Here is a 15,372-nt window from a genome sequence, read left to right as displayed (position 1 = left end):
TCTCTTTTATGTGTTTTATATATTAGGGTTCTGCGTAAAATTTAATTTCCAAAAAAGATTACTACATTTATACTATATTACCTCACTCCATCATCTTTCATACTTAACTCTTCAGCATGGTTAAATAATTTAAGGTTCCTGAGGACCCCATGGCATTTCACGCCTCATTGCCTTTGGGTGTGGCATTCTCTCTCTTAGGAGAGGACCACTGACCAGTAGGTTTTAAGAAGTTAAAAAAAAAAAAAGCTACATAGGCTAGATAGTCTCAGATGGTCTCTGATAGTCTTTCAATTCACAGGTATTTTATGGATCTGCTCTTCCCCTTTTCACCTCCAACACTGACCAATAACTAAGATAGGAGGCAAAATGAAATCCTAGAATTCTGTATGGGCACATTCTTGGAGGTAAAAACAAAATAGAAGTTGTGCCTCAGTTTGTGTGTATGTACATGTAAAAGACAGAACATATAACGTGTGTACTCTCCATAGGATCCTAGATGATTTGTTTTTCTATGTCTTCAGTATTCATGGAAGTGAAAGTTCACTTGAAAAGTTTCTAAAGCCAAGGTGGTGGCTCAGGTCTAGAGACGAGTACCCATGCACCTCCACAAGAAGCCAAGTAAATCCATCATTTAAACCAAATTCCCTCCAGATATTCAGTGAATAGGGGAAATCATTCTATCCATTCAAGTTTTCTTACCAAAGGTCAATTTTCAAAAACTTGTCAAAGCTTCCCTTCCCTTGCTTTTTTTTTTTTTTTAATTCCATGTTCTCCTAACATGGTTCCTTAAATCACTCTTACTTTCTGTCTTGATACTTTAGACCCACCTTCCCTTCCAACCCCATCCCTACCTCTTGCTATACCACAAAGGTCTAATCTACGATAGTTTATTCTTTTGCATCTATACCAATGGTTCTTAACCGGGGGCTATTTCTCCCCCAGGGATCATGCAGCAATGTGTGGCAACGTTTTTGATTGTTACAGCTAGGGGTAGGTTGCTACCAGCTTCTTGTAGGTAGAAACCAGGTAGACTGCTAAACATCCCACAGTGCACAAGACAGCCTCCTCTATTACTACCAGTGAAGAATTATCTGGCCCCAAATGCCAATAATATTGAGATCGAGAATCCTTGATCTACACTTCAGGACTACTGGAGATCTCATTCATGCCACACTTTCAACAACTGCTTATATTCACATTTTAATGTTATCATGCTCTCTTTAGTCACAGACCCCTAGCTGAGTGCAAGACTTCTCACTCCGACACTTAATGTGTCCCAGACTGCTTTCATCATTCTCCAAAAGGCTATCCTTTTGATAGTTCAGTCATTATCATCACTTACTCTATTTTTCAGTCTCAAAATCTTGAAATTATTGTTCTTCCCTCCTTCCTCTGTCCACCATACCCAATCTCTCACTATTACTATGTGTTAATTTTAACATATCTCATATTCTTTTGTTCCCTTATATTTTCATGGCCTACATAGTTTTTTTCTTTAAAGATTTATTTATTTACTTTAGAGAGAGAGAGCACGAGTGGGAGGGGCAGAAGGAGAGGGAGAGAGAATCTCATGCAGACTCCACGCTGACCATGGAGCCTGACGCCGGGCTTTATCCTACGGCCCTGGGACCACGACCCAAGCCGCAACCAAGAGTCAGATGCTCAACTGACTGTGCCACCCAGGTGCCCCTTTGGCCTACACAGTTTTAAGTCCTAATTTCACAACTAAGTTATTATAATAATAACCTAACAGATCTCCTTACTTTCAGTTGCCCTCTCCCATTTACACATAAGCACATGTACACACAGACACACACGCACAATCAATCCATCCTATATATGGTGGCTGTAATAGACTTCTTCAAGTAGTACATTATGGCACTGCTTTATTTAAGAACAAAGCAATCTGCTGCTAGCATATCCATTCCAGTAGTATTGATTAGGTACCTACTATATCCAAGGCACCTGTATACCTCCTCTCTCACTTCGTTAGGTCAGAGCTCTTCTCTCTCATCCATATCTCAAGCTACTTGATGCTTTTCATTTCATCTCCAGTCTGCTCTCACACTGTCCCCTGTCCAGTCTAGATATGGCTCTTAAAAATGTTTTTATCAAAATGTTGCTGCCTCCTACTGCCTTAAAATTCAACCAGGCCTACCCTGCAAATACTCAATCTTTGTAGTAATCTGATCACTTCTTCCTTTCTTTCTTTCTTTCTTTCTTTCTTTCTTTCTTTTTCTTTCGTCTGATCATTTTTTCATCCCTCCTCACCATATCACTAATCTCTCCAGGAGTTTTTCCTTTACTAATCTTATCTGACCCTGATTGCTGCTTTTCTCAAAAGCCTCTCATAATGTGTACTCTACTAGTAGTCATTGTAAAAGATTTTATTCATGTGTGGATTCATTCATTCATTCAACAGATATTTACTGAATGCTTATCATATGTCAGACCCTATTCTACATAGGAGAGCAGTAGTGATATAATGGGAAGCAAGACAAAGTCCCTGCCCCACTGGAGAGCAGTATCCCATAAGCCCCATAAGAGCAGGGACGTTCCACTCCTTTGCATCTCTCTGAGATTCTAGTTCTAGTTCATTGTTCACTACCCTCTTGGTAACCAGTTAATATTAATTAGCAGTCAAATAGAAGAATAAAAATGAGCATAGCATATCTTAGCTATAACACTACAAATATATGAACAATAAACACATACATTCATCAATGTATTTACTTTGTCTGGCAAGTCAAGGGTTTCAAATCATTGTGAATCAGAGATAAATTTTTATTTATTTTTTATTTATTTATTTATTTATTTTTAAAGATTTTATTTATTTATTTGAGAGAGAGAGAATGAGAGAGAGCACATGAGAGGGGGGAGGGTCAGAGGGAGAAGCAGACTCCCCGCCGTGCAGGGAGCCCGATGCGGGACTCGATCCAGGGACTCCAGGACCATGACCTGAGCCAAAGGCAGTTGCTCAACCAACTGAGCCACCCAGGCGCCCATATTTTTTATTTATTTATTAAATTTATTTATTTGACACAGAGAGAGAGATAGGAGAGAGGGAACACAAGCAGGGGAAGTGGGAGAGAGAGAAACAGGCTTCCCGCTGAGCAGGGAGCCTGATGTGGGCCTCTATCCCAGGACCCTGAGATCATGACCTGAGCCGAAGGCAGACGCTTAACGACTGAGCCACCCAGGCGCCCCCAGAGATAAATTTTTAAAGGAGAATCATAAAGTGGGAAGAACAGCAGAAAGGCAATCCCATGAAGAATAAGGCAAATATTCTCGAGCTCAATCAATCATATTTTTCCATTGCTCTTCTGCAATAATTTGAACCCATTCCCAAGCATTTGGCAGATCTCTTAACCCCCTTCTGACTCAGGAAAATCTGATCCCTGCAAATGAATACCACGTGATGGCATCCCTTCCCCTCCCTCCAACAACTGTGGACGTCTTTCAAATTTATTTTTTAAAAGATGGCTATATACAAAATTACTTCTAGGGCCCCTAAAGCTACCCATTTACCTCAGCCATTTGCAAGGAAGTCATTTAATCATTGACCTTTTCCATGTATGCACTGGTGGACAAAGCATAGGGTAGGATGTTTTGGAATTAAGAGATCTGGGTTTTGTCCTAGATTTATCACAATCTGTCCGCACTTTAATTTCCTAATCGGTTAAAAGAAGACAAAACGTGCAAGGTTCATGGTGGGAGATACAATAATAGATTTGGAAATGTTCTCAAAAAGTTAAAAAAAAAATTACATAGGGGGTAGGGATGAATAAGCAGAACACAGAATTTTTAGGGAGTGGAAATACTCTATATGATACCATAATGGTAGATACATGTCATTATACATTTGTCCAAACCCACAGACGTAAAACACCAAGAGTGAACTCTAATATAAACTATGGACTTCAGATCACTGATGTGTGAACATAAGCTCATCAGTTGTAACAAATATGACCTCTCTGGTGGGGGGTGTTGATAACGGCAGAGGCTATGCAGGTGTGGGAGCAGGGGGTAGATGGAAAATCTCTATACCTTACCTTCTCTTTTCCTGGAAACCTCAAACTGCTCTGAAAAAGTAAAGTCTTAATAAATAAAAAATATGCAGATGGATAGGTGGGGGGGTAGGCTATTATTACTGGCTGGACGAACACCATCATAGGCACACACTTCACTGGCTATGAGACACTAAAACTAGTTATACAGAGCTAAGTCCAGTGCCATAGAGGACATCCTTCACTGTGTTTGATTTTCATCTTCCTTTCCATTGCCACAACTCCACTCACTATGTCCCAGATGTCACAGTTCCAGTGTACCTTCTTTGGTCCTCTCCTTCATACAACTAGTTCATATGTTGCTGCCTTGACCCTTCAGTGATTTCTGTGTGATCTGAGTTAGTCTTACTCAGGAGCCCCTGGCTCCAAGTAAGAGTTCCCTCTGAAGCAATTTGGTAACACTACCCTGGTATTAGCAAGCTGCCTCTGTCCATTGCCAAGAGGCTGTGGTCCACTGGTGGATATTAAAAGAACTGAAGAGTAGAAACCACCTCTAGAAACTTGCTACCAAGACAAAAGAGTTCATTCTGTTACGGAGGCTAAAGAAATTATACAAGGCTTCCAACTTGGGAATTTAAAAAGTGAAAATCACAGGAAAAACAGAAAATCAAGCTCTGAGAGGTCACTCCATCTCTTTTTGGGGTGGGGACAGAATTTCTTAACATATTGGGTGGAGTAACACCTACTTCAAAAAAAAAATATGTTGCCAGGGCGCCTCGGTGGCTCAGTAGGTTAAGGGCCTAGAGTGGAGCCTGCTTAAGATTCTCTCTCTCTACCCCCCTCAGGCTCTCTCTAAAAAAAAATGCTGCCACAAATATGGGGAATGTTATCCTTAGATGAAATGCCCTTCAAATAAGTCAATAATCCATCAGCAGAACACCTTGGAAGATTCCTGGGTAGATAACGTACTTTATCTGAATTCCTATCAAGACTCTAAATGCGCACATAATTAGTACCCTCAGACCTTCCAACCACATTTATAATCCATCATAACTATTGTGTGAGTTTTACCTACTCACACAATATGCTATTGTGTGGAGATGATTTTGGATGAGACATAAATGTCTATGCCTAGCACATCTTCCTCTAATACTGGGAAAGGAGACTAGTTATGGTACTGTGTGGGTAAGTGTGACAGCAGAAAACTGTCCATCTCCAAAAGCAAAATGACAAATCAAGTAAGTGGCAAGGGAATTAGAAATAAGAAAAACTATCAGCCATAAAAGAATAATGGTGGAAATGGGAGGAAAGCATACGAATTTTGTTTTGAAGAACTGAGTGGAGTGGCAAAAGGACACTGGAAAATTCACTGCCTTCAAGAGTTATCACTGTGATGTCTAAATCATCACCAGCCACTGCAGTTCAGAAAAGGTTAACACTTGGGCCCCTTTTCCCTGAATCTCTGTGGCTGTCATTCTAGCCTAAAGCCAAAGAACGAGGCTCACTGGCTTTTTTTTGTCAGCCCTCCCACATTCCGCTCTCTCCCGTCCAGTGCACTCTGCTCAGTAGGCAGCCCACCCGCAGCATCTTCCCTCTTTGATCCTGCCAGGGCCTTTTTCCCACCATGCGTGAAACAATTACCCAAGCAGTGGCTCAGCTCTGGATCATGATAAGACAGTAGCCAGCCAGAAGCCTGGGCTGCCTTGAGCCTTGTGAGTGGATATGCCAGGCATCTGTCGAAACTCTCCAGTGAGGTCAAATTAGTGGTAGTGGGTGGGGGGGGGATTGGGGGAGGTCCTTTGCATGGGAGAATGCCACGGTTGCTGTGGGACACAGAGTTCTTTTGCCTTGGAGTTTAATGAGCCTCCACTTCAACACGACCTACGTGTCCCGAAAGATAAGGGCAAGGATGGAAAGGCACCATTTACCTTGGCTACTACTTGCTGCATAGGCTGCAGATTGTGGCAAGACCCTGATTATAGTGAATCACCACAAAACCAGGTCTCTCCTTTAGTAAAAGTACTAGCCCCTTCCAGCAAGATACCTCCCCAGATGTCAACAGAGCAGGGTCCCTCCGAGAATCTCTGCTGAGCTTGGAAGAGGAAGAAGTTATGATTGCGGGAGAAAGTTCTCTGTAAGCCTGAGGCACATTTCTGTATAGAGCTTAGAGCACAGTGAAGAGTATCATGGGCAAGAGACTTAATGGGATTAGAAAAATGAGATGAATTTCAGGAAGAGCATCTAAATGAGGACTTTGTACAGAGAAAGACATAAATACATGCAAGGGTCCTCGGACTATTAAACTAGTCATAATATTTCCCTGGCCATCTTCTTTTTAAATGAGATATATGTGACATATAACATTATATCAGTTTCAGGTAAACAACATAATAACTCGATAAATGTATTGACCTGACATTGCACTTAGTAGGCTAAGAAAATACTCCCTAGACCAACGACTTAATTTGGGAAAGTTTCCCTAATTCTCATTTGCTAAGTAGAGTACAGAGGTTTCCCGTGGAAGAACTTCTAAGGAAAATTCATGGTACCATTTGTAAGCCATAACTAAATTCTCTGTTTATACGAGACATAGCAAATGTCTGACATATCCCTCTGTCTTCAAAAACGATTTTATGTGAGTTATCTCCCAACAGATAGAGGACTACATTTTCTATTCATGAATACCCTTCTTGATTTGGAGATGTTCACTAATTTTGTGAACACTGAAGACTCCTTAGTTCCAGAGCTACCTTCTGTAATGTTCCATACTTAAAAATTTTACCCCAGACAGAAGGAGCCTAATGGGGGTTGAGTTGCAGCAGACGAGGAAAACTTCAATAATCTGTTCTTGTATTGGGGACTAAAGAAAAGGAATGTTTTCCTTTGAATATTATAAAGGAGATAAGGCAAACACCACCCAGGAGCAAACCCAGGTCTGATAGGCTGCTAAGACAGAAAAGAAAAGAAGAATCAGTGGATTTTTCCTGAGACACGGTTTCAAGCCCCTACGTGGGCTTGAGAGTCTGGGAGACATTACATGACCTCTGTCTTTTGATGCCATTGGGTAGAAGGCTCCCAGCCCGCTCTCTCCATCAAATATCCCACCGCCTTTAGCAACAGCAACTCAAATCTCCCAACAACTAGACTCTGAGCAGAAGTACAAGTGGGAGGAGGACTAAAAAATTAACAATAATTGATGAACTCATTTAAGATACCTGGACACTAGATGCCATGACTGAATCCTAGCCCAATTTTCAGAACTTCTTTTTTAAATTGTAAACCTATGTGTTTCGGGGGCAGGGCCCTGGAAAATGACTAAAAATCTCTGGAACGAATGCCCAGAAAAGCCTCAGAAGCCAGAAATATATTTCAGGCAACTGTTGCAGTGAGGGCTGCCCAGTGGGAACTACAAATTAACATCCTCTCCTTAGATGTATATTGTATATTATTTTCATGATTAACAACCAGTTACCACTGAGCCCTAGGACACAGCAAACCAAGAGAGTTGCAGAGTCTTTGTCCCCATTTATCTCCTACCGGATGGGCACCCTTCCTGGAGGGGCAGTAGGGCTGTGTCTACACTCCAATCTCAAATCACTCTGGACAAGCTTCTCACGGTCTTGTTGAAAAAGAGGGGCCCAACGAGTGAAGCATTTTTTTTTAAATGAAAAGATGCAGGGGTTACTAAATTTGAACAAGCGCCCACATTTTCTCTTTGGGAATGGAACCAAAGGATGATTCAGACAGGGAGACAGGCAGCAAGGTTTAGGGAATGAAGAGTCATGAGATTCCAGTTTTATTCCTGGCTTTACCCAAGACTTGCCATGTGACCACCAGCAAGCTACTTCTCAGCCAGTCTCTCAGTTTTCCCTTCTCTAAAAGAACACAGTCTTATCCTTGTCCTGTAATTTAGTCTGTGATTTCCTCACAAAAAGGGGAAGGAAAAGCATAGATGAAGTATAGCAAAAGGTTAAAGGGTGTGCTCCTTAGGTCTGGATACCAGACATATACAAGTATTCCTCATGTTCAATAAAGCAACTTAGCAGTATTTCTGATGTAGACAACTGATGAAGCTGGACATTAGCTTGATTTTATGCAACCTGATGTTTAATGATTAAGCAAATCAGGTCAAGGACATCATAGGTTAGGTGACATTATCTACTGGAAATGTATGAACCCACAAGCATTTTTTTTAAAGATTTATTTATTTGAGAGAGCAAGCAGGAGGAGGGCCAGAGGGAGAGGGAAATGGAGAGAATCTCAAGCAGACTCCCCGCTGAGCGTAGAGCCCACTCAGGGCTCGATCTCACAACCCCTGAGGATCATGACCTGAGCCAAAATCAGGAGTCGGACCCTTAGCTGACTGAATCACCTAGGCGCCCCTCCAACAAGCATTTTAATCCCGACCCCAAAAAGCAAAGGATATCTGGAAGTCAAGAGATCTCTAGGAAATAGAACCATTCTTACTGAGGGAGAAGAAGCAGGCAATGAATGAAGGTAGGAAAGACAGCTCATACATACAAAAGCCACAATGCTGAGGGCTTGGTCACTAAACACTTTTTTTTTTGGTCTCAAGTTTATAAAGCTTCCAATGTTACAATGGAGGCTATTTCTTCTCTTAAAACAATTCAAATTTTAGAATAGTTAGTGAGATGTGAAATTTTCTTCACCAAGTTACACTTTGGCATCAATTTTTGCTGGAACACACCCATTCCCTGAAGTACAAAACATTGAAGACTTAGTAGTACTTCAATACAATGACAACTGGTATGCAAGATTAATTAATGACAGGCCAGCAGCAATATTCCCTCTATTTCACATGAACACAGTTCAGTGTTGCAATCGAGTAACATCTACATCAAGACTAATCAGATACATATTTATCATACGCTTAATAGTTTGGGGGCCCCTGTATTTGTCAAAGAAAGACTCTATACTCGCACACACAAAAAAGTGACCATTTCACCCCACCACGTACCTCCATTCCACAAGCTAGCCAGGAAGAGCCAGGGCACAGCTCCCGGCCTGCCACAAACTGTAAATTGTCCCTGGGTCCCATCCTGTTCAAGATTGCTTCTATTTGAGGGGCGCCTGGGTGGCTCAGTCATTAAGCGTCTGTCGTCGGCTCAGGTCATGATCCCAGGGTCCTGGGATCGAGCCCCGCATCGGGCTCCCTGCTCTGCGGGAAGCCTGCTTCTCCCTCTCTCACTCCCCCTGCTTGTGTTCCCTCTCTCGCTGTGTCTCTCTGTCAAATAAATAAATAAAATCTTTTTTTTTTTTTTTAAAAAAAGACTGCTTCTATTTGAAAACCAGTCTGCAAAATAAATCCTAGGATAAGGGGCATAGCCATCAAGATTCATTTATTTTAGTTTAGTTTTTTACCTAAGGGGACCAACTTCCCACTGAGTATGGGGAGACAAGGACCATTTTGATGTTAAGATCCTTGGAGTACTTTAAAATATCTGGAATCATTTTTTTAGCCCTTCTAAAAAAAAAAAGCTTTAAAGCCCTATAACGGCAGGAATTAAAAAGTATATATCTGTCACAGGCTTAAGGCAGGGCTAGGTCCACAGTAAGAACTTGGAGGGGGGTGGCTAGCTTATTACATGAATGAGCAAATGGAAATTGCTCCTTGACCTTGGTGATTTTCTATTCGGGAACCAAAGGAAGGAACTTGCAGAGAAGAGAAAAGAAATCAAAGTGCACTCACATCAGCGCAGCTATGACTAGAAGTAGCAGAGGGCGGGGCTCAGTCACTTAAGTGTCCGACTCATGATTTTGGCTCAGGTAGTGAGATGGATCCACAAGTCAGGCTGCGTGCCCCGCGGGGAGCCTGCTTGGGATTCTCTCTCTCCCTCTGCCCCTCCCTCCGCTTGTGTTCTCACTCTTGCACTCTCAAATAAATAAATAAATCTTAAAAAAAAAAAAAAAGTAGCAGATGGTACCTTCCTACTGGGGGATTGTGTAGCTGCCAGTTCACCAAACTGGGGAGTCCCCAGTGCCCTTGATCCCTTGATTTCCCAGCCCTTCCCCACCTCAGGCTCATATACCTAAGGAAACTACACATACCTCTTCTTCCAGCTTGACCACCTTGGCCTGGGCATTGCTCAGGGCCTGGTCTCGGATTTCGATGTGTCGCCGTTGGTCCTCATTGGTAGAACGGGCAGTGGCCAGCTCGGCCTCCAGCTTCTCCTTCTCCCTCTGGCTTTCCTTATCTATCAAGACATGAATCATCATTACTGCCATTCTGGGGCTGGCTCAAAACCTTACCTGGGTAAAACTGACAATCATACCCATTATTAAACATTGTCTAACACACAGCCAAAAGAACCAGCACACCCAAGATCTGGACTCTCTCGCTGGCTCTGCCACCAACTTGCTATGTAAATTCAGAAAAGTCACTTAACAATGGTTGTTGTGCAGAAGCAATGTGAAAGTAGATGTAAAGAGTGTGATGAAAAGTATGATGCAAAGAATACACACACATCAGAAGAACAGGTAGGTTTGTCTCTTCAATTTTATTTCTTCAAGTGGTTTTGTATTCACAAAAGAGCCACTGAGTCCCCCAGAGTTTACCCTCTTATCTTGTGACAGTATATTAAATCAATCTAAAAATGGTATTTCACAGAATGTATAAAACTCAAAATCCTATTCTTTACTAACATTATTTTCCAACTGAAATAAGTCCAGGATTGCACTGTAGGTACAGAAGACCAAGACACGTGTAATCATCCCCTCGGCCTTTCTAGGACCCTCCCCTTTTACCTAGGACAGCCCTCATGCCAGAAACTCAAAGGAGCAGTTCTGATTCTCATTTGGAGGTAGAGTGCCCTTCCTCTGGAGACCATGATACTTAAGTTTGTAAGAGAAACTTTAATAGGGCAGCCTCGCCTTCCTTCCCACTCTGATGTTACTTATCTATTCAGCTGTACCTTGGAAAAGAAATGAGCATCTGTCGAATACTTATTGCCTACCAAGTATTGTGCTAACTTAGTCCTCAGAAGGACTCCCCTGCAAGGAAAAGTGTTATTCTCTTCTCCATTTTGTATATGAAAAGACAGAGACCCAGAGGGCTTGAGTAACTTGTACGAGGTCTCACAATTAGTAAATGAGTACACGGCGGAGCCCATACTTAAGGCCAGGCTGTTCTAAACTCCTTCTAACCAGACTGCCTTCTCCTAGGGTTGCGTTAGGTTTGGCCTCTCGAGGGTAAGTGGAACACATTCCCCAGGGAGGCTTTTCAAGAGGGCTTTCTTGCCGCTTGCCACAGTTCCAACCACGCAGCACCCTGTCGATGTCCAAAGGCAAAAAGAACTAAGAGGCCACAAATCATGCCCTCGCCTCTGCTTGCTGAGTGGAGTCCATTTTTCCCTTCTAGAACCATGAGACAGCCTTTCCCCCTGCTGTTAATACACTTTTTATCTATTAAGTTCCCACATTTTATAAACCAGTAGCCGAGCTCCCAGGACCCCTGAAATACCATCGCCACATAGGGAGGAAGGAGTATGAACTAGCAGATCCGGGGCAAGAACCCATACATTTTCTCTTTTGTTTTGGGGGGCCACCACCTTCTCCACCAGGGAACCTACTTCCAGGGTCACCGTGACACCCCAAAAGCAACAATTTACACCAGGTACTGAGGACACCAGAACAACTGCATTCTTCCCTCTGAGACAGACTGACAAAGGAACAGGAGGCTCAGGGAAATGAGGAAGAAAAAAAGCCCCACTTCTAAGGCCAGTGCACAACAGAGCAACCCAGGGAGGGAGGGGGATATTGTAAGTGAAGATCAAACAAACTTGTAAAAGCTGACTGGAAGCTGCATGGAATGACTTGAAAGAGGCATGTGGAGGCCCCGTGAAGATGGGGCCTGACAAGTCCCCACCGTGCGCTACTCCAGCTGGGAGCCGCAGGGAGGGGGGCAGGGGGTAGGCAGCACCAATCACGGGCATCTGCAGAGTGAGGGTAGTTCATCTGTTTCCCCCTATGGGCTCAACCCACTGCAGAGTTTTTATTGCTGGTTTTATTGTGGCAATTGGAAAGAATGAGGCATTGTCTAGCTGGGTGGAGTCTATTAGGGACCGATAAAGAAGAGGATTAGTTCATTGTCACGGTCCTCGGAGTATTTCCAGACAAAGGAAACACTATTATGAGGAAGATGTAGTTCTGCCCTCCCCCACATCCTCCAACTCTGTGACCAGAGTCAGTAGCTCAGGCCATGGCAGTGGTCCTCCTCTAGCTCCCTTTGCCCTCAGCCAATATGGAATGATATGATGTAATACGGGGTGTTTAACTAAGGGAGCCACAGGTGCCGATTAGGTATTCCAAACGCTAATCATCGATTTCGCATGTTAATCCTGTCTCTACCACAGCCAGCCCATGGAGCCTTCAACAATAAATCCCTCCAACATGCAGAGACCCCATGTTCACTAAGGTCCTTTTCAGCTAGCCGTGACAAAAGCAGGGATTTTGAGGGGCTTCTCTGGTCTAATACAGAAGGAGCCATGTTGATGTGGCTAAATGTGGCAAGCAGCCTTCGTGGCCTCGAAGGAAAAAAGAACAAGAATCCCAATTTTATGCTTGAACAGGAAAAAGAATCCCTAGATGGCATTTGCTCTGTCCCAGCTATTCTAGAAGGATATGCAGAACTGTGTAACCTTTTTACACATTTGGCTCCCAACCACACATTAATACCTGCTGCCGGAGCTTTCAGACTTACTTTTTGCAAAGAGCTGAGAGATGGTTTTTCTGGTATCCTCTGATCCCTCATATTCCTTCTCCGCAAGCTGCTTGTTGGCAGTCTCTAGACGCTCTGTGGAATTCAGAGACAATCAACAGGGCCTCATATACAAACTTCCAAGCCCATGGTGTTTGCCCTCTAAATACTGATCTTGGGCAAAACAAGCCTGCTTCTTCTTGTTACTCAGGAATAGGTGACACAGACATAGATTTACAAATGTGGAGCCCCAAACAAAACTAAACCATGGTTGGGAAGGAGGAGGTGAGCACTTAACACTTTCACCCCTCCCTGACAAAACCGAAGTGCCAAATTCTTAATTCCGATGAAGGAATCTATCCCTGAATATATGACATCTTTCATTTGCCAGGAAAAAGAGCATCAAAGTTATTATGAAGTCTTTAAAATCATGTAACATCAAAGCTAGAAGGGGACCATGGGCAGTGTCTAGTTCAGTTGTCTCATTTTATCAGTAAGACAATCTAAGTCCAAAGACAGAAAATAAGATCCCCAAGGTCATCAGTTTTGAAGGTGTTGAAGGTGGTCATTTCTCCCCATCTTCAGTGTTATCGTGTTAAGGTAAAAATAAAAGGAGGGAGTCCCAGAAACAATGGAGGACATCACTATCTCAAGCTTGCACAGCCCAAAGACAGACCTCTGCAAAACCTATAAAGGAGAAAGGCAGCATGGATTGTGGGGCAGGCCAGGCGGGTCCAGGAGTCCCGGGGGGGATACTGTCTGATTAACACCTGAGCTCATCCCACTCTGATTAAGCAAGCTTGGGACCAAGTTCTGTTGCAGTCCCCAAAACCTAGCTCGGTCTATGCCCTGCAATTTACTGGCCATACTAGTGGGCTGGACAAGCCCTGAGAGCCTCAATGTATACTCCTCAGCCCTTCCCTTCGCCATCTTGGCCAATGCTTCAGAAGTGACTCCCTCACCTCTCAGATCCCTGTTGAAGTCATGCATCCTTCGAATTTCACCCTCAAGCTTGTTTCTCATGGCTTTCTCCAGGGCCTCTCTTTTGGAGGATGATTTTACAAGGTTCTCATATGCCTCTGAGACACGCTGGATTTCTGTCTCCACCTGAAAAAAAAAAAAAAAAAAGAGGAAAGATAGTGGGGATGGTAGGAGCTTAATGGGATAGATGGTCTGAAAGCATATATGCAAATCCTTAGTGACAGCTTCTCCCAGGGCTTTACAGATGGCTAGGAGGCCAGCATAACACAGTCAGATAAGAAAAGTTTCCCAGAAGGATTTCTTAAAAAAAAAAAAAAAAAGATTTATTTATTTGAGAGAGAGATCTGGAGTGCATGGGCAGGGTCGGGGGAGGGGCAGAGGGAGAGGGAGAATAAATCTCAAGGAGACTCTGCACTGAACACGGAGCCCTACATGGGGCTCAATCCCAGAACCCTGAGATCACGACCTGAGCCGAAACCAAGAGTCGGACGCTTAACCGACTGAACCCCCAAGTGCCCCCCAGAAGGATTTCTAAAGTCAACGTTCAGCTCAGCAACTAATTCACAGGGTCATGAGATTCCCTCAGGTTAAAAACAAATACAGTTTCTGCCTTCAGAGAAGGTGGTAGGAGAGAATAAATTTCATAAGTATAGTTATAAATGATTTTCATTTCTGTGTAAGAATTTTCTTAATTTTGGCGTGCCTGGGTGGCTCAGTCATTGGGCATCTGCCTTCGGCTCAGGTCATGATCCTAGAGTCCTGGGATCGAGCCCTGCATCAGGTTCCCTGCTCTGCGGGAGGCCTGCTTCTCCCTCTCCCACTCCCCTGCTTGTGTTCCCTCTCTTGCTGTGTCTCTCTCTGTCAAATGGATAAATAAAATCTTTTTTTAAAAAAAGAATTTTCTTAATTTTGAAAGTACTATTGACACTGTATATAGTATGTAGATAACATTATTTCAGAGAGTCCAAAGGACTTTCACATGTTTATTTCTATTTGCGCTGCTATCCACCTTTACAAGGACACCTCTCTCCCGTCGTAGCAGAGGGAAAAGTGAAATTGACCTTTCTGAGATCAAGTCAGTGGCAGAGTCGAATCCTAAAAACTCTAAGCCTCAGCCCTTATGCAGTAGTTCAATTCACTCTAACAAACGTTCACCATGGGCCAAATAGTCACAGAGCTCTTTAAAATGTTCACAATAGCCAAACTATGGAAAGAGCCTAGATGTCCATCAACAGATGAATGGAGAAAGAAGATGTGGTAGATATATGTACAATGGAATATTATGCAGCCATCAAAAAATGAAATCTTGCCATTTGCAAGGATGTGGATGGAACTAGAAGGTATTATGCTAAGCGAAATAAGTCAATCAGAGAACGACAAGTATCCTATGATCTCACTGATATGAGGAATTAGAGAAATAAGACAGAGGATCATAGAGGAAGGGAGGGAAAAATGAAACAAGACGAAACCAGAGAGGGAGACAAACCATAAGAGACTCTTAATCTCAGGAAACAAACTGAGGGTTGCTGGAGTGGAGGCGGGTTGGAGGGATGGGGTGGCTGGGTGATGGACATTGGGGAGGGTAAGTACTATCGTGAGCGCTGTGAACTGTGTAAGACTGATGAATCACAGACCTGTACCCCTGAAACAAATAATACATTATATGTT

The 15,372-nt window shown here is 43.1% G+C and overlaps 1 protein-coding gene across 6 annotated transcripts in view; it reads right to left on the bottom strand.

Moving 5' to 3' along the window:
- The window catches only part of AMOT (angiomotin), a 64,346-nt gene that overhangs the window by 21,391 nt on the left and 27,583 nt on the right, over positions 1 to 15,372 (bottom strand). For all 6 annotated transcript variants that reach the window (XM_081808379.1, XM_081808380.1, XM_081808382.1 and 3 more), the window contains 3 exons: positions 13,686 to 13,830; positions 12,727 to 12,819; positions 10,077 to 10,222 (listed from right to left, as the gene is read on the bottom strand). In XM_081808379.1, coding sequence (XP_081664505.1) covers positions 10,077 to 10,222; positions 12,727 to 12,819; positions 13,686 to 13,830 — 384 coding nt within the window. The remainder of the gene's footprint in view (positions 1 to 10,076; positions 10,223 to 12,726; positions 12,820 to 13,685; positions 13,831 to 15,372) is intronic.

The sequence above is a fragment of the Leptonychotes weddellii genome, chromosome X, assembly GCF_054177405.1.
Source record: "Leptonychotes weddellii isolate Sample4059 chromosome X, ASM5417740v2, whole genome shotgun sequence".
NCBI lineage: Eukaryota > Metazoa > Chordata > Mammalia > Carnivora > Phocidae > Leptonychotes > Leptonychotes weddellii.
The sequence above is the reverse complement of the archived record's forward strand: the minus strand, read 5'-3'. Positions and strand labels throughout refer to the sequence as shown.